This window comes from Neodiprion lecontei, chromosome 6, assembly GCF_021901455.1.
Source record: "Neodiprion lecontei isolate iyNeoLeco1 chromosome 6, iyNeoLeco1.1, whole genome shotgun sequence".
Lineage (NCBI taxonomy): Eukaryota > Metazoa > Arthropoda > Insecta > Hymenoptera > Diprionidae > Neodiprion > Neodiprion lecontei.
In genome coordinates this window covers 10,204,966-10,225,512 of record NC_060265.1, presented here as the reverse complement: position 1 = coordinate 10,225,512, position 20,547 = coordinate 10,204,966, and the positions used below count along the sequence as shown (strand labels likewise).

The following is a 20,547-nucleotide window of genomic DNA, read 5'->3' as shown; positions in this document are numbered from 1 at the left end:
AGTGAGATAGAGAGAGAGAGAGAGAGAGAGAGAGAGAGAGAGAGAGAGACAAAAAAAAAAAACATAAAGAAACAGCACAAAAAGTATAAGAGAAAAAAAGATTCGCTGGAAAAGTTTACAGGCGCCAGGGAGAAAAAGTCAAACGTGGAAAAATAAGGTGCTGGGGGATGAAGGAATTTTCTTGTACGAACGTAATATGTTCTTTATTGTGCGGTTAACTAACTTTGTCGGTTTTTTTCCTTTTTTTTTCCTCTATCAGTTCATGCTTCTTTACTTTTTGCGACAGGTAGTATTGTTTTTTTCATTCTCTTTTTTTTTTCTTTTCCACACTCCCCCCCCCCCCCCCCCCATCCCCCCTTCCCGCCCTCGCCCTCATATGTATGCAAGATCGTTTTTACCGCCTTTTTTCATTATCTGCACTATAATACGCACGGGTTCAACGACACTTTGTCAACGTAGAGAAGATTTAATACACTACACGTTATACAAATACACGCACGCATCCATCTACGTGCCTACTTATTGATTCGAAATAGCATATTAGTCGGCGATTTACTTTCACTTGTATCTAACGTTTTTTACGGACACGTCTCGTGTTCAGGTGTTATGCATACATACACAGAAATATAAACGTATATTTTATACGGGCGTGTGTTAACGCTACGCGTAGACGTGAATTTCGCTCGTGAATAGCGTTCGAAAATCCGTGATACGTGCTGCACTCATCTTCGTTTATGACAACACAGTTTTAATCTCGCGTTCTAACTAGATTTTGTTATACAAAACGTTCGTTCTCTATAATAATCAGCCGCGGTCTCGAACAGCGATAACCCAGCCATCCCGCGACTTGGAAACTTAGTAAATATGCATACATAAAAAACGAAGATTAGAAGAAAAAAAAAAACATCATCACCATTATATCCCTCGGTGTAATACATGTACATCTAAGCCCGATAAACCAAACTATCAGTAAGCATAATTTAACACTTTATGTACGACACCTATATCGCCGTAGCGTTACACGTCCGGAAGTAATTTTCTTTTTTATTCTCTAAAAATCTTTCTCTTTGCTGAACTTCTGCACGCTCGGACAACAAATTTCGCTCACAGAATCCGTTCTATGGACGGTCTAATTCTGACAAAATATCGGCTACTGTGATTGCTGAAATATCATGTATATAATTTCAATCGTTCAGAAAATGTTGAAACTGAAACTTGGCGGATATCGCCAGAAAATTGTAACTAGCAGAAATCTCTTCGAATGTATTCACTGTATTTGACGAACCAGTATAAGGTACCGCATGTACGTAGGTATAACAAAATAGATTCGAAAATTCATGAAATTCATTAGCGTCTTCAGTTTATGCAAACCACGTTAGATATGTTGTTTGTAAAATCATAGAAAGTAGAGAAATTAAATTTAAACACAGTCGAAACTAGATATTTTGCGAGAAATCAATCTCCGTAGAAAATAAATGTTCGATTTTCGCCATTGTTGAGATATTGCAATTAAAGGAATATTATATGATTACCGTCGATTGAACACAAGAATTGAAAAAGAAAATAAAACGAATTTCATCCCTTCCGTTTTACCTTTTTCTTGAAAACTTCGATAAAATTCCTCCGCAAGAGTCATGGTGTGTCGGGTTCCGTCAGAAAGTGAGAAAAAAGGAAAAAAACAATGACAAAAATCGTCAAATCAATCAGAACGTGTGAAAAAAAAAACAAAAAAAGTTTTGATTAAACAGAAAAATTTCTCTTCAGTTTCGTGGTTTTTTTTTGTTTTTTTTTTTTTTTTTTTAAATTTTTTTCCCCGTGTCCCCCTCCCCTAGGAGAACAATCTCGAGACAGCGGACGACGCACGACGGCACAGTACACTCGGTTAATTATCCCCACTTCGTATGCGCGGGATTCCATACACACCCATCTCACTCTTTTGGTAGCTCGGCTAGGCTAGCTCTGTGTGTTACACGTATGGACATACAAATATACGGTAGGTAGGCATACGTACGTAAGTAGGAGTACGTATAGAGCGTAGACGCGCGCGTCCTCCTAGCCGCCGCCTGGGGTGTGGGGGAAACCGCCGTCGGCTCTTTGAGGGTCGCGGAGGGGGGAGGAGGAGGGTCCGGGGGGTGGAGGGGGGGGGGAGGGCGGCCGGCCGTGGAAGGATCGCTGTTGCGCAGGGGGGAGAGAGACACCCGAATAGCCGGAGTGGGGAGAGAAGCTCCCGGGGTGGGAGAGCTTCGCGCTCAGTTCGAACGAACGAACCTAGGGCCACGGCGCAAAACATTCAGTCGGCAAAAAGTAGCCAAGGGGTGCGCGTTACCCCAAGGTATATACGAGGCCTCGTTGAAAAACTGTAAACACCGAGCAAAAACTTATCCTTATAACAGATAGTTGAGAATTCCGCAAAAGATATATAATATATATATACATATATATATTTATATATATATTTTCCAACTAATTCGTTTCTTATTCGTTAAATTGTTTGTTTGCGCAATTTTGCGCACGTTTGGCACTTGTCGTTTTATTTTTAATACTTTAAACAGAGAACAAAAAAAAAAAAAAAGAAAAAAAGAAAACAAAACAAACACTTGTTCCTGCTGCTGGTGTTACTGTTGCGCTGTAAATGCACACACTTGTCGTGACTGTTATAATATATATGTATAATATATATGGACGTATATATATTTATTCTTCAATTTTAAAACTGTAAATTTCAACTAAAATGACATAAAATAACACAGTTATGTGAAAGATAAAGAAAACGGGGGTTAAAAAAAAAAAAAAAAAACGATAAACGGAGACGAAAATTATGTGAACGGTTTTTCATACAAATGTATTATGTGGAAGTAACGTTGATATTGATGATAATAGTATAATATTTATTGTATCATTATTTTTTTAACTCGTTATAGTTGTGACGATCTCGTTGTTTTCTATCTCTATTTTTATTATCAATTATCGTTAATAACATCGTTGACGTTTTTTTTTTTTTCTTGTTAGAATAGGAAGGATAAAAGAATTTTCATATTTAATGCAAATTTCGTATTATAAACGGGTTAAAGAAATACAATACATACGACACGTCGAAATACCAATATCACAATTAAAATTCGTCTCGAGAACTCGTCTGTGACATATTCCAAAGCTGCCTAACGTAGATTAGGCTTTATTATATATACACATTATACACATGTTATAATATTCTATTTGCACAAATGAACGAACAAATCAAGATAAGTTGTAAATCAATGTAAGTCAATCAAACGGGTACAAATAAAACAAAAACAAAAATAAAAATCATAAAGTTAAAGCTGACGCAAAGATAAAAAAAGAAAAAAGAAATTAAAAAAATATACAAATAAATAAAATAAAACACCTCGTGCGCGTACAAATTTGTGCAGGAAAATTCGTTTCATTCTCTGCAATCGCTGTATCTATTTGTTATATCTGTAAAAGCCGCCACGTGGCTGGTGATCCACCCTTATAGTGTAAAGTTTGAAATGGACGCGCGAATCGTCGTGTAAAAAAAAAAAAAAATTAAAAAAAAAAAAAACAGTAAAAGAAAAAATACCAAACAAAACGGAAGGGTACCGAAACACAAGAACACTCGTGTCTGATCCTTAAGTGTGCGTGAAAGAAGAAAAAGAAACAAAAAGTAAAGTAAGAAAAGACACGAGCAAACGGAATAAAAAAAAAAGTAGTAAAGAAAAAGCCTCAAGCTGGTTTACTCGGGTTTTTCGATCGGGACAAAAATGGAGGTCCGTGCCATGGAATACCGGCCAGTGGTGCCAACGGGTGTCGCCGGTTTGCAGGACTATCACGCGACGATTCCAGACTTGAGTCCTCCCAGGAGCCAAGGGTCCTCAGCTGGTGGCGCGTCTCTCCTCGGAGACTACGCGCCCCGCATGTACACGCCGCCGACGCCGCCAACCCCCCACGAGGACGAAAAGGTAACGAATGTCGGATGCGGTGGCGGAGAGAATTGGCGAAATGTCTCGCTGATAATGCCGCGGTCAAATACCTCGTCTTACGAGGAAAATCCGGCGGTTCGCGATTTGATTCAAGGCGCGAAATAGAAGTCCGAACGAAACCGCGGTCTAACCGCGCCGCAGCGTGGCTGTTGAATTGAGCAATTGTGTGTATATATGTATATAGCTGTGTGGTATGAGAGGCGCGAGTTCGTGCCGCCACATATTATGTGGCTGTGATTTTAAGCGGGATTCGGAAAAGGGCGATATAAGTTGTTGCAAAATGTGGGGGAGGGAAATAGATACACACGCTCTTCGTGCCGCGATCACTCACTTCGGAAGTGATGATGATTGCACGATATCTCAACGACATAGCCCGGATTCATTCAAACGGCTTTTGGCGCGACGTATACGTATTATATACGGATATGAACATATGTGTGAACTTGTGATAAACGGTTTGATTAGCTCCGCCGTTCGCGGATTGTTACTTTAGAGATAGCGAATACGTAAGTCTACGATTACGTGATTCCGAAACCCCTCGAAACTCCGAGTTACAATGACCTGATCGCAATCTCTGTGTAAATGTAATATTTTCAGTAGATCAAGTCGAAGTGTTCGGTCGAATTCAGTTCGTCGTGTTTAAGGTGAAGAACGTTGTTTAGAGAGGGAAGTCAGCGAAGCGATACACGCACATGGATAAATGACAATTTGTTCATTTCTATACACGTACGTATATTCATCCCGAAACTTGAGTCATATGTTGTCCGTCAAAACGAATACGCGGATTTTCCCGATTTCTTCAAACCAATCGACAAACCGGAATAATTTCGATCGTAAATTAATATACCGTATAAAAGTTCGCCGACGTACAGCGACCTTGCCATTTGATACGTATGCGTGGAAAGATCATCGAGATCATAGACTGACGCTATCCTCGAAAATTTTAAATCCGAGGTAACCGCGAGTCTATCTGACTCGAGTCAACGTCTCTACACGTTCGTTGAGGTAGATCAATCCCACACGTTTTCAAGGCGAGCAATTACGCACGGTAATATAATTGGTGGATTGAAAATTTTTACTACACAATCTAACCGCGCGATCTCGGCTGAGAGCCGGATACGCGACTCGCCTTCCTTATACACGAGTAGACGAGCTTCAAGGTAATTTTACCAAAAGAGATTTGCTCGCTGCGATCTTCGGGGCATTTCTTCGTCGCGAGAGGTGAAAAAAATTTTTTAAAATCGTCGTCGCGGCGGGTTCTTGTGAGGAAGAAAAAGAGAAAGATGCAGGGAATTTCAGCACAATGGTATATAAATGGCGACAATGAAAGCGATGAAAAATAATCGGCAATCCAGGGTAACAAAATAGAAATGACAATCGTCAGTTGTCAATACAATTGTGAGCTTTGAATGGCTCCCGGGAGGCGCGTGCATTGTAGATCCTTGCAGGGGTTGCGAGGGAATAGAGGAAGAAAAAAGAAATCCTCTTCTCGCCCCTGGACACACACGGCTCTCGTCTTCGGGTAATGCCCGCTAGGATTTCGGAAACTTGACCTGTTAAAAAGTCCTCTCGTCCTTATTATTTCTCCTTATCGTCTCTATCCTCCCCTCCGCCTCGGACAATGTCCGGAGCCCACGAACACAACGAACACTTCCACGGCGCTCACACCTTGGTATCCAGGGCTGATTTTTCCAAAGGACATTCTCACGTCTCGCCTCGCGAGTCCTGCAGCCTTACGTTGTACCCAGTCGTGACTGCCTGCTCGTAACACGTGCGTGTGTTGCCACTGCTCAATCGATTCTAAGGACCTCATTGTCCTCGCTCTGAACAATGATCAAAGCTCGAAACTTTTTAGCCTGTGCAGCAAGGCACCGACGACTCTCGACATCTCACTTGCTACGGATGAATGACAAAAAGCCACGCACCGTTTTGCCGCATGGGGTCCGTTTCTACCCGCGATATTCTCCACCCTTCGCTCGCCGAATTTTGTTGGCGCAACTATTTCCGCCGCTTCGATCGTTTGTTCTCAACAAATCAATTTCACTTAACAGCGGTTGTGAAAATAAGAAAAAGAAATTAGACTTTTAGGCGGGTGAAACGATTTATTTTCAAACGTGTTATCGTACTTTATACGTAATATTACACGCTGCGTGGAAAGTAATTGAAAAATGTGAGCCAGATCCTGAAACAAATTGTAGACACAGCTTCTTCAAATTTTCTACCGCGATCATACGGGAAGACTAATAAAAACTTAATTGAAATTTAATATAATTATGCGGTAAACGTTCCCTTCGTCTCTTTACATTCCTGAAGGGAAAAACTTTCTACAACCAGTTTCGACCGTGTCTAACATGTTAACCCACTTCGATAGAAACTGTTGAAATAAAATTCAGGGCTAAATTCTGTTTTTATCTCTATTTCTCTTTAATCCAACTTCCTTACTCTCATACCGTGACGATATTTTCTATCGTCGCGAAACGCGTCTGACCGGATGATCCGAGAGCAAAACATAACGGAAGAAATCTGTGACGAGAGAAAAAATTTGAGAAAAACATGTGTACGGTAATAATACTACGTACGTATCGTCGTTTTATGTACCGCGTTGCATAAATTCGTACAGCTCTCGTATTGATGGAACTTTGGAAAAAAAAATTCAAACGAACTTTGTCTCTCTCGCATCCATTCGTTCGTTCGGTCGTTCATTCATTCATTCAATTTGTCGTCTCTCGCCTAAATCGTAAAAACCGGGGGAACACGTCGCAAAAAAGCAACCGACTACCGTATTTGTACATAGATGTATACGCGGACCTTACCAACTCGCTAATGTTACGCGTCTATGGTTACAATTCTGTCCGGTACGTAGTACCTGCGACTGTAGTTTAATTCCTCCTCGCTGCTAATTCTTTGTTTCTTATTGTCCCACGAATTCCCGCATCGTTTTCTTTCCGATGAAAACTGCGCTAATCGATAGTTTGATATAATATTGAAAAAAATGTCGCTCTCGTCTCTCAGTTTTATTTTTTTTTTTTTTTCATCTTTGCCTCTTCATTTTTAATTTTACTCCGATCGTCGAAACGCGTCAAGATGCGAAACGTCCGAGGGTGACAAGTCGGTTCGATGGATGGCGGATGGGTGAGCGTCAACTTCCCTTGCGGATGGTAAACACGAATGTATAAGGTACGCGTTACGTACACGCGGCAAGTATAAGGCAATGAGCCTGACGACTTTGGGGATGCGACTTAAAATAAAACAGCAGACATATTAACTGGCTGGAGTAGTACCCCGTATATATACAGGATACCATATTTCTTCCGTGCTGGATGAAAAAACTTTACCGCCTTGGAAAAAAATCCCCCCCCCCCCCCCTCCCTCCGCCACCTCCTCCTCCTCACCGTTGCTTCTATTTTTATGTACGCTTTATAGAAAAAAATCAAGGAGACACATCCGAAAAAAGTGCCATTTCTTCCTCCGGTTATACCGGTATCACAGCTTAAGACCGCGCCCTCGCTTCTGGGGTGGTGGGTAGGTACTAAGTCTGCTCCTTAACCGTCATCTACGTATGCTGAGTGAAAAAATTCTCCCCTCTTTCCCCTGTTGGGTTTCATTAAGGGCTCGCTCCCGCGTCCATCCGTTGCCAAGTTCCGCTCGTTTATCCGGAGCACCGACCGCGTATATTTATTACTCCTCCGCGTTTGAATTGTTCTACAAACGTTGACATTTATTTATTTTTTTTTATTTTTTATATCACTTCAAATTATCGAATTTGAGAGGGTATTTTTGAACATGTTCAATTTTTTGACACTTTTGCATGCGCTACATCGCAAACAGAAATATTTCGAAGAAAGCACGACAGCTGCGACAATCGTGAATCAAATGCTTGCACCAGCCTGAAATGATATTAATCTGTTTCAACATTCAGTCAAACATCTTCTTATTTTGTTAATGTTTCTCTTCGTTCGTTTGCTGCACGAATCACGCGTTCAATAGGTTCCTTATATAGTTGAGCGCATCGATTCTTCGTGGTGATTTTGCTTATTTCATTGAAATTCGATTCGTAAGATTCTCCGTCCACGAGTCGAAACCATCCACGAACAACGCTGCATTCCCCGAGTCGGTTGTTGTCCGGCGGCGAAGGTCTAACTGTGAACATCCGGGGAAGAATAGATCAATTTCGCTGCCGCGGCCGCAGCGACTTGTGGAGGTATCGAGTGTAAATTTCTCGAGTAGTAGGTACAAGGCATATTACACCTGGTCAGAGATTTTGCTCGCGTCACGTCGCCGTGCGGTCGGGAATATCGGTACCCGGAGACTGGACGTCGACATCCGGGCTTGCAGTTACGTTGTGTGTAATTTATTGTGGAAAACGATCGTCCAGGGCGATGGATTTCGGGGCCTTTTTTGTTTCTCCATTGCCTTGCCGTCGGTCGCATAAAATATAATGCGCGTCAAAACGGATTAGGACGAGAGAAATGTAATAATGGCTGATCGAGGCGATCGGTGGATGTGTGCAGCGATGAAAGGTCTACTTATCCGAGAAATTTGCGATGCCGGATCACTCGGGCAAAGAATCGCATAGAGATTATGCCTCCTTTCAGTGAGTCCCACCTATCCGGCCCACGGTGCGGGGTTCCGACCGAAAATTCAAAAAGGCACTTAAACCGTACACTAGCTGCGTCTTCAGTGACGATCGTCTCCCCCTGTTTCATACCTGTGGCTGAAGCACGAGTGCCGCGCTGTGTTCGGGCCCATCCGTCATCGGCTTGTTTACCGAAAAACTCGAAAATCCCTGCCCCGCATTGGGGAGGTGAACTAGAAATTTCCCTTGATTTCCTACCTTTTCTATATAACTTTCCAGCCTTTTTCACCAAACTCGTAAGAGGCGACGTCGATCAAAACGCGTACACGCACATATATATTCCTACCCCCAGATGGACGCATATTATTATACCTCGGGCCCCGGCAACCGAATGCCTCATGGATCCGCGCCGCGCTTGGGGATAAAGATCACGAGGCAAACGTGCGGACAGACGCGTGCTCCTCGAATGATGAACGCTAAAGAATGGCGGAGAAAAGGGAGGAAGAAAGAAAGAAGAAAAAAATACCGGGAGGAAAGGGTTGCCCAAGTTGAATTAAGGGGGTCCCGAGTAAACAATCGCCAGAGATCTTCGAAGCGATTTTTCGGCACAATTATTCTTTGTGTTCGTCCTTCTTTTTCTCATCTAGGATAGAAACGGACGATATTAGTTTTGGGCCGATTGCCGCCGACCGCGAAATCTATTGCAGCCGTTTCGTTTCGAAATTTCAAGGTGCGGCACGACTTGAAAAATTACACACGGGACTCTTTTCTCATCTGGAAACTGAGTGTTGCGCTATTTAAAGTCAAGTATAAGGTCACAATATATTTATACCTTATCGTAGTATATAATTGCACGGGTTTTCATATTAATTGGAAAATTGTAACCGATCTTTCAAAATTGAGTAAACCATTTTGACACTTGTTCTCAATGTATTTGACATTTGCGAGGGATTGAACAAAACTTCATCCCAAAGGCCATTGCCTGCAATATTTCCGACGTAAAATTCAAATTCAAATTTTAATCATCGATAATAATAAAGATAATAATAGTAATGAATAAGTTACGTGAAAACCTGCAACGTTAGAGGCAATAATGAGTCTAAACACGTATACAATCGGAACGGTTTCACATGTAAATTAACGAGCAAAGTTTACTTTTATATGCTGAGCTGAAATTCCGCGTTGTTTCAAACGAATATACAATTTCTCGATACAAAAGTGCCATGTGGATAATCGTTGAGCTATCGGAGATTATTGCGAAAGGCAACGATATGGTTCAATGACTTTGAAAAATTTTCAATTTACATATGTCACCGTATTCGAATGATTTTAATTCGTATTATACCCGATCCAAGATTGAAACGCGGGATAAAACGAACACTTGAGATTGTCTATCTAATAACCCGGCAAACATATTCATTCCAGGGTCAATAATTTGCCGCTTACCTAATCCTCGAATCTCAACACGAACGTTGTGACGTCAATTATCACGTATATACAGGCGTGATCAAACGATGTTTATACCGGTAAAGGGCAATAACGCCTGTCAAAGTGTAAGCAGTTCGATTTGGCGACGCCTCGGGCTAACACCTTGCGACTAAACCGGACTGCATCGCCGTTACGATGCGTCGCGATGATGAGAGAAAATAAAGAGAAAACTTGCAAAAAGCACTCACGGAAACGAGTCTCCGCTAAATACGTTATTCAATTCGAAAACAAATAAATCCGGTTAATAAAACGCCCGGTCACTCAATCTCGTTTAGTTTCATTTCGTCTCATTTTGACTAACTATATCCGCCCCCTTCTCTCTCTCTCTCTCTCTCTCTCACAGCAGCTATCTCTGCGAGTTAAAACTGGTTTTTTGGTCCTTGATGATCATTTGGTCCTTCGCACTTGGCTCCTCGCCTAGTCCGTCGTTTATCCTTAAATCTTGATACCTGTTTTGATTTATCCTTATATGGGACTTTGCCACCTGTTGGCGCGTATAGCGGATATTTAAATGTATCGCTCATCTTGACTTTTTATTTTTACTTTTACCCTTCCTGCTTCTTCGATTCACCGCATGTTGATTACGTAATCTTGATAATCCCGGATTTACAGTTGTGCAAACGAAGCCTTTGACTGATCTCGAAAGATAAACACGATTTAGATTTTCACTCCTGATTCTGGACCGGTTGGAAATGTATCGTTGTAACGAAGAAGAGAAAAAAATCTTAATCGAGGATCCGCAGTCGTGTTGGTCTTTTTTATTCCGAAATCCGTAGGAGACCAGTCTAAGGTTCCGGTCAAACGTATTCATCGGTATAATTTATTGAAATTAGACATTTGCATAGTTGGGCTAAAATTCCATCCAAGGCCAGCTTCTGCCCGGGCTATCTCGGCAGGTGTATGTATTTGTACCTATCTACAATGCGTAAAGGCGGATAGTGAAGCTAACTTGTAATTAAAAATTCCGACATCTCGTCCAAAGTTCCGCTGTCCGCACGTTGTAGGAAATTAATGACCAATCAAGCGTTACGCATTCGCGGTCGCGAAACGCCGGACACTTAATACGAAACATTCTTACCGCCACGAGGCACACTCTGTCATGCCAAATTTCGTTTTTCTTTTTTTCTAACGAGATTTGTTCAACATTCAGTTTTGTCAAATTAAATCCAAGAACTCGGCTGAAATTGATTTTTTATTACAATCGCAATTTGTAAATCGGCTCTTGACTACCTTCATCTTTGCTCCCAAACTATACGACACTATAAAGCTATCAACCACTGTCCAACTTATACTTTTGTCCTTTGCAGAACGCGTCGGGCATTAAAGAGTTAGCCTTGGGCCAGCGTTTACGAATTCAATTAAACTTATTCACATCCTCGATCGTAATGAACGAATCCCAAAGAGTTTCGGAAGAAAAAAGGAGAGAGAAAGAGACAGTGATAAAAAAAAAGAAGAATTTCGATTACATACACACAGTCACGGTCAAACCGACGTTTAATTCGTCAGTCCGCGTTACTTAATGAATTAATCAGAGGTACACCCGAGTTGCGGGTATATTACGAGAAATATTTGAAGAAATTTTTCAATTTTCACCAAAAGTGATTTTGCAGCAATATCGCGAATACGCGTCGAGCGGTCTTCACGACCGTGACTGCCTCTAATAAATTATGAATATACGGTAATAACAAATGATACCTCGAACCTATAACTCCGTCTGGAACTGAGAATAGAAATTAGATAGCTACGTCGAAATGATCGGAGTGTAATTCCGTGCGAAACATAAACGTAAATTATCGTGTAAACGAAAGAAAAATAATAAGATGGAACAATAGACGGCTTAGAAGGCACGTTGTATCGTAAATGGCTTCCAGATAACAGTCGTTCGGCGAATGAAGAAGAATTAGGAAGTAAGTGGAGGAAAGAGATCACGCGCCAGTCCCGGCGGAACAACTCGACGGGCTTTTCCATCTTCATGTTTCATTTCTCTGAAAGAGAAAAGGGGCAGGGAGAGGAAGAATTGTCGGCTGCAAAGGAATAAGAAAAGAGAGGCTCGGGGGGTGAAAAAATAGTGAAAGGAAAAAATTTAATTTTATATTTCAATCTCGGCGGACCGAGGTTCGTTTACGACGGGTAATTGTTGCAGTCGCCGAAGCATTCCATCGAGTTCCTTGAAACCAACGCGAAGTATAATATCCGCCGGGAATGGCTTATACTTATAAAACCAAGTGTCAGTCGGACCATGGAGACGATAACGCTTATTATACTTGAGCAACAAATACTATTACGATTGTTCGTCCTCGGGGCATCTATCGGCGGCCGCGTTGCATCCACCCAAGCTTCTTCCTCTTTCCGCACCACCTCAAGCTCGAAAGCTCGCTTCTTCCTTCACCCTGCAGCACCGTGGTATCCACTCGGTTCTAACGACGTAATTTTAAAGGTAAGCTTAGTTAGGCGGAAGTTCCGAACGACCCGGGGCAATTACGACGGTCAGCTCAGCCGCTTCACCGCAGTGCGGAAATTCGTTGGAAGGGTAAAAAATAATTTTAAATGGAAGAAAAAATTGAGGACTCCACCGGGTCTGCGTTGGTTGATCCGAGGATCCTCAGGATTGCGGAAGGACACGCGATTGAAACGCATCGCAACCGACGCGTGCGGTAGTTTCTTCTTCCGATCTCCCTCTGAACGACCATTAATACCGCTGTTGCATCGTTCGATTCGTTAATCGATGGGCGTCATTTATTTATTTACTTATTTTCTCTCTCGTCTCTTCTCAGCTGAGTTTTTTGCTATCGTTCGCGCTTCAGCCGCGTAAATCGAGTCTCGACTGGGCATCAAAGAGTTACGGCTGGTAATTACATCGGCAACACGGGTGCGCGGAATTTTTTGACGCGCAGGTCAGGGCCGCCGAAGATCGGTGATCTGCGATCTCAAACAGCGGCACTGTGTGCAGTCGGTCTACGGTGTGGACTTTTTGAGAGACGTTGCTTTTTATCCAAAGGGGAATTATAGCTAGAGGTATACCTTATACCGCAACTCGAACTTCGTCCAAAGCAGCATCGTTAAATATGTACCAAACGCGATGTCACGCATCTGGATTTTAGGAATAAATTTGTAGAAGGATCGCGTGCGAGCGCAAAAGAACTTAGGTACCTACCTACCGATATACTCGAGTCCGTATTTCAGAACCTACGCGTATTTCTCTCGGCTCGGTTTCTCTCTCTTTCTCGCTTTTTTCCTCTCTCCGGCTCCCTCCATCTCACGGCGAGTCCGATCCAGACTTCTAGGACGCGGACTAGGTGTGTGTAACAAGGCATCGTCTCCGGACTGCGGCGTTCTTGTGCGGCCAGAGGCGATTACGTGGGCCTCGCGCGAACTTGACTTCTCTGCAAGGACAAATTTCGAAAGGAGGAAATAAAAAATATCACTGCACAGATTGGTGGATTGCTCTCGTGAATATACAGATATGTATGCGTACGCGTGCGCGTGTGCGTTTGTGTATATACACAATATATGAGACCGCGAAAGGACGTGTGCCGTCAGCTGTTAAATTATATCATTACCTACGTCTATAAACCTACCTACCTACCTACCTGCCTGCCTGCCTGCCTGCTCGCGGCCCAGCTTTACACACACGTGACGCTTTTTTCCCCTTCTTTCTAGTATTTTTCTTTTTTTCTTACCGAGACACATACCTTAGATTATACATCGTTGATAATGATCGTTTGCGTAAATATTAATGCTCTGGAGTTACACGCACGCTTTTCGAGCTTACACAATTTAACACATTTCAACCCTTAGAGCTCATAATTCCGCAATTCTTCCCAGCCAAATATGTATTTGAAATTGGGCCGGAAATAGGCGTGAAATTTGCATTTGCGCCGAGTTATTGTTTGTATTACTAGTATAATGATCACTAATATATTTATTGGCTGTAATAAATACGTCTAGTTATGTCTGACCAATGATAAAATGAAGAATGCTGCAGGGTCACCGGGCATCAGGCGACACTGTTTTGTTAACGCTGGATGCTCGCGCGTTAATAGAAGCTTGAAATAACTGCAATAAACAAAATTACGTCCTGCATCCGTTTGGTATTTAATACCCCGTTCTACTTTTATGCATAACCCACTCGCTTTGTTTCGGATCGGAATTATGCTTCGATCCTGCGTACACCGTCGAGTTATAATCGAGTATTGCACTCTCTTGGATAAGCTGATATAGTTTAATTAAATTTTCTTTTTTCTTATCAATATCAGTCCGTGACTTTATTCAAATCGTAGCAGTATCGAAACGTCGAAACACATTCGTATAGATAGATATACAGGTAGAGTTTTATTAGGCTCCGGGACAAAAACCTCCTAAGAACCGCAAAAGGTGAGAGGTTTGTATGTAATCAGGCAGTAATATGGAGTAGAGAATACTAGATAAATTTAAAAACTACAGAAGTTAGAAGTAGATTAAGTTACAAACTAGTTCAGAGTCTTCGTCCCGCGTTGCGCAACTCCTGTATCGAAAAACGAAACCATCGATTTCAACCCGATATATTTATTTTCAAACTCGTTTTTTCCCAAATGCGGTGCAGTTCGCGAACCCTTCAGCGTTCCGGGCTCATGATCCTATTGCGTACACGTATGAAATAAAAGCGTGCACGAGACCCGCGGCGGGGAAAAAGTCCGAAGGATCGGCGTCGCGGCGGCCGCACGGCCGGCTCGCGGGTACAAAGCAAAGTAAAGCGGATCCCTAATATCTCTCGGAATCTCGTGACGAAGATGAATTATTTGTGCGTCTGTGGTTTATGAGCGCAGAGGCGTCTCTATGCGGTAGCTGTGCGGCCAGTCAGGTAGCCCCCGGGGCGATTCCATGATAGACAAGGCCAGCCTCTCTCGACGTATGTGCTCGCCGCTGCGGCCGCTCGTTCCTCCTTGGAATTTATTTATAACCAGGCAGGTAGCGGGTACGCCCGGTCGGTGGAGCTCACGCACGATGTCGCCGAATAGACGAGGAGCCGTTGGTACCGCCGGAAAACCAGAGGCGACGCGTCCTCATTGTTGCGGAAACCACCCTCTGGCCTCAAGCTTCGAGATGCAGCGCCTTTACAGCCATATAACACGGCGACAGTGGTTTCCGATTAATCGCCCGCCTCCTGATGATTTCGGCAATATTCGCGGTAGGGATTTACCCGGTGGTGTAACGGTGTCAAAGTCTAAGCACCCGATCGAGTCTCTTCCAGGCAAGCTGCAGCTTCGTAAACAATGCTGGAAACAAGAAAAAAAAATCATCGAACGCGTTGAGGAGGCAAATATTGGCTCGCTGTCTTGGAGTAGAGACGGTTTTTCGATTAGTTTTAGCGTTGAGGCTTGAAACGACAAACTCGATCTTTTCTCCCGCCTTTTAGTATTTTCGAGTATACCCAGTACTTCGCAAATTAGCATATACACACAGACCTCTTTTATGTGGCGTTTTACTCTGCTCCCGGATTCAACGATTCCGGATTCGGATGAGAGTCCTGTCGGTTGGAACATGCATCGAATCGCGGATCACCAATAATTATAGTTTCACCAGCTACACGGTTGATCTTGGAGTTGCACTGGACAGGGATTCAAACACGCCCTGTTTGGTATTTGTAGAGAAATTTTTGTGTGTCGAATTGCACCAGCAAAAATGAACATTGTGAATGTCGCGCAAACCTGGACTCGTTTATAACTGTGACAATTTTTCTCGTTATTACAGATATTCGGGAGCAAAGCGGACCTGCAACTTCACACGCAGATACACATGCGAGAGGCAAAACCGTACAAATGCACGCAGTGTTCTAAGGCGTTCGCGAACTCGTCGTATCTGTCGCAGCACACGAGGATTCACCTCGGCATAAAACCGTACCGATGTGAGATATGCCAACGAAAATTCACCCAGCTGAGCCACCTTCAGCAGCATATCAGGACGCATACCGGTGACAAACCGTACAAATGCAGGCACCCTGGATGCACGAAGGCGTTTAGCCAACTGAGCAACCTCCAGAGCCACTCGAGGTGTCACCAGACCGATAAACCGTACAAGTGCAACTCGTGCTACAAGTGCTTCTCCGACGAGCCAAGCCTCCTCGAGCACATACCGAAGCACAAGGAGTCGAAGCACCTCAAGACGCACATATGCCAGTACTGCGGCAAGAGCTACACCCAGGAAACTTACCTGGCGAAGCACATGCAGAAGCACGCGGAAAGGACGGACAAACGTCCGCCGATAATCGGCAGCGGCCTCAGGCCCTCGATACACGCGATGTCCCACCACCAGGACCACTACTGGCCGAAGGTCAGTCCGGACTCGATGATATCCGACCTGCACGAGCGGCTGCCCCATCACCACACGGAATATCACCAGAACCAGAATCCGGACATGATCCTGCCCCACGGACACAGGGAGTCGATCGAGAACGACTCGCGGCAGCAGACTCCGCAGCCCGGAAACCACCCGAACAGCTCGTCGGCGTTCACCCCGATATCGTCAATATCCATAAACTCCATATCGTCGATGCAGCACCCCCTGAACCCCCTGAACCACCTCCACTACCCCGGGAGCCATCATCCCGCGTCCAGGCCCTACCTCTACGAGGCGTTCAACCCCCAGAAGTCCTCGCCCACATCGTCGGCCGGCGTGACTTCCGGCACGACGAGTAATCAGAACGCGACTTCCTTCCCGAATCAGCTGATCAGCTTGCACCAGATAAGGAACTACGCTCACCAACCGAATCTTGGCAACCTGAGTAACCTTGGCAATCTTAGCAATCTTAGCAATCTGAGCAATCTTAGCGCAACTATGGAAAATCACAACCTTCTCGGTGGGCTCAAGGAGAAACAGTAACTCACGGATTCGGCTTAGCTCAAACGACGGCGAAACCGTCTTACGATGTAATAACGTGCAGGACGTAGGTATGATTGTCATTTATTTTTCACCCTCTTCGTCGAGGGTGACGAGCAGTTGTGCAAGCCGTAGTACGTCTTGGACATTCCAGAACGATCGTCGTGGATATTTTTAATTGCCTTTGCTTTTTTTTTTTTGTTTTTTTTTTTACCACACCCTTTTTTATCGAACCCACGATCGTTCATTCACACTGATACACTTCACCGATTTAGCAAGAATAATGTAAATGCGTTTTTTTTTTTTACGTTAAATTTTTGTAAACTTTGTTGCTATTTTTTTTTATTTATTTTTTTTTTTTCTCCAACCTTTTCAGTAAATCTACTTCGTTTCATTCTCACGCGTATACATAATATAGAGATCTCCGTAGAATTATGAAAACAAGGACGAGCAACAGTACTTACCATACCAAGAAAGTATATATATAAGGAGGGCAGGTATCTTCCGGTGTTGATAATGGAAGAAGTATAAATAGGTATCTAAATACTATAGATAGTTGAAGGCGAGGGACACGAGTAACGAGAGTGGAATTGATTGTGCTGAAAAGAAGGTCCAGGAGGGAGGAAGGGAGGGAAATTCGTTGAAATTACGAAAATAAGTGTCTCATCACGTTGGCTCGGTTCTACCTGGCACCTGTACCGAAACTGCTTTGCCAAATTTGATTTTTGGTATACACGTTGAAAAAAACGATATCTAGAAGGGCACAATAAATTCAATTCGTGTGCGAGCGAACGTGCGTTTGAAAACATCTGCGAGGTAAAGGATGAAGAAGACGTATAGCGTAGATTAGAGTTTGACTGCATGCGGGAAGGAAGTAAAATAATTTGGATAAGAATAAAAGAAAGGAAGGGAGAAAAGTAAAACTATGGTGTTGAACACAAAGTGGTATGCGAAACCTCTTGTAAATAGCTATTATATAAATATATAAATAAATATTATATATTATTAATTAATTATTATATTAATAGGTGTGTAAGGTATATGATATAGACGTATAATACAATTATAAGTACCTACCATTAAAGGCAAAGAATAAGAAACCGTGTCCATTATTACGAATTCTGAAAGACTTTAGGATGAATACATTGCAACGTCGAAAGATCCGGCAGTCAACTATTGGCGATTGAATTTATCATTTTTTTATTTTTCAAACTCTAGGTATACCATTACCTAATCAATTATTTGATCAATTGAATCATTATTGTTATTGACTCAACGGTTTTAGTTTCCTTTATTTCGTATCTGTATTTATCAAACTAGGTTTTGTTTATTTTCTTCCCTCGTTTGAATAATTTGAACAGGTGCGTATATGGTGTGTATCTATAATTTCTCGTCAAAGTTGGCCGCAGGGATGAGTAAACGGCAAACAGTACACAAAACTTGGACAAAACCAAGCAAATGAAGAAGAAAAACCAACACACGAACACGCAAACACACGTACACAATGTAGATCTTAAGCGAAGAAGACAAAAGAAACGAAAAAACACTGTAGATAATTTCTTGTTATGGTGCATATAAAATACGGTGGGTTTTGTTATATATACATAATTATACGACGAGGAATCTGAATTATATTTTATAAAAATTAATTCAGTCTCCTCTTCCTCCATTGTATGTCCATCGTTGCGCCTCACCTGTGCTCAAGTTGTTTATTATTAGTTTGTTATTAAGAAAGTATAATATTATCTATACCTATATTATTACGAAATATTATATGTATAATCACTTTTTGGGTTATTTTTTTCCTAATTATTTCCGAAGAATAAAAAAAAAACACGCACGCATCATCGTAATATGTATACATGTACACAACATGTATATATATATATAACATACATATATATATATATATATATATGTACGTATAATATGGTGCCGCCAGAGCGCGCGCCACCGAACCTCTTTTTTCATATACCTTATATATAAATATACCTAATAGTAAAAAAGGAATACAGTGGACATTAAAAAAAAAAAGAGAAACGAACAATTACAGAAAAAAAACAAATGAAATAACACCAATCGATTTTTTTTATTTCCCACGAAGGAAAGTGAGCGGGAAGGGGGCGGCAGGGGGGGGGGGGGGGTAAAAGAGACCAGAAACAATCCCTATGCTTTAATTGTGATTTTTTTTCTGTCTAATTATTTTTAGTTTAATTAATTATAATGATAATTATTATTATTATTTCGTTTAATAAACTATTACGTTAAAAGAAATTTCATTTATATATTTGTCGTGAGTTTGTTTTATTATTGTGTTTATGTGGTTGTCGAGATTTTTTTCATTTTTCTCTCTTTTTGTCTCACACTCTTGTGTCGTAGATTTTTTTCTTCTTTATTAGTAGTAATTTCGATTTTTCTAATCGCTACTCTCATCAAACCATACTGGTCCAATTATCCGCTTGGCCTCACATTGCGATCTACTACACAATTCATATTGCACATTTTTTTTTTTTCTTCCTTGAGTCGAAAAATTTCTGACCAACTCGTTCTTAATGTCGCCATTTCTTTCATTTCAATTATTTACTACAAAAAATCCTTGACTCATCTTTCACAAGAACTGCATTATCCATGCATTAAATCATCATTAACTAAGCAATCGAATTTTTTTTAATCGTTCTTTGTATTTAGTATAAATTTCCTTCAATTTCCTGTTTTCTCACTCTTTCCTCAGCTGCTATCCTTACAAACTACTTTGTGTTATGTATCATCCCTCCACACGTGGTTCGCATTTTTTTCAATACCCAAAGCAAAAAGATTGTATTATATATAATAAACGAATTCCAAACGACAGTAACGTCAAACTCTCCAAACGTTCAGACATAAGCCGTCCAAACCAATTGAGGTTTTCATCGTGGTGAAGTACAGTTTCGGCTAGTATTCCGGAACTAGTTCAAATTTATCTTCATTTATCCTTTTTTTTTTTTGTTCTTTTAATCATTCTCGGTTTGAATAAGCTGTAACGTTTGTATGTTTGATTCGAAACTGGAAATTTTCGTTATTTCTTTTTTCAACCAGTAACTGCAAAAAAATCTTCCGGCTGCGCCTGCCAATCCGCAACTCAAGTTACGCACGTCTAAACGGTGCAGTGGTTGCCATCTAACGGCCTCCGTATAGAGTGGAATGGAATGTCTTCTTGCGGAACGGTAAAAAGCGAAACTCCGCGATTTACCTGCGGGTGAAATCGAATGTGAAATCAAAAATAAAATACAAACAGACACTTAATCAATTATGTCATTTCCTTTTCGTTTTTGTATTTTCGAGGTTATCGACGGATGTCGGAAAAACTTTATACGGCATTATTGTGGCGAGTACAATTGATATACAAAACTTCGTACTTCAAAAGTTTTTATTAAATTCCGTTACATTTCACACTTTATTTCTGCGGAAACAAATTTTACAAATGTTAGCAATACTCGAGCATCTATCTACTATTTGGACTAGATCTAAGAACTAGAAAAAAATATTTCTACCAGTTACGATATTTAACGTTTTTAATCGCTTGGAAGTATGAAAAAAGATTTTCATGAAACCGGATGTTTGCAAAAGTCATTTTAAATGTTTGAATAAATTTTAATAATATATGTATGT

The 20,547-nt window shown here is 41.7% G+C and overlaps 1 protein-coding gene across 1 annotated transcript in view; it reads left to right on the top strand.

The window, feature by feature from the left end:
• Nucleotides 1-18,978, top strand: part of LOC107217447 (zinc finger protein rotund) — a 68,858-nt gene extending 49,880 nt beyond the window's left edge. Inside the window, exon 6 of the mRNA XM_046743587.1 lies at nt 15,775-18,978. Within this exon, the coding sequence (XP_046599543.1) occupies nt 15,775-16,902 (1,128 nt within the window). The 3' untranslated portion in view covers nt 16,903-18,978. The remainder of the gene's footprint in view (nt 1-15,774) is intronic.
• Nucleotides 18,979-20,547: the final 1,569 nt, after the last annotated feature.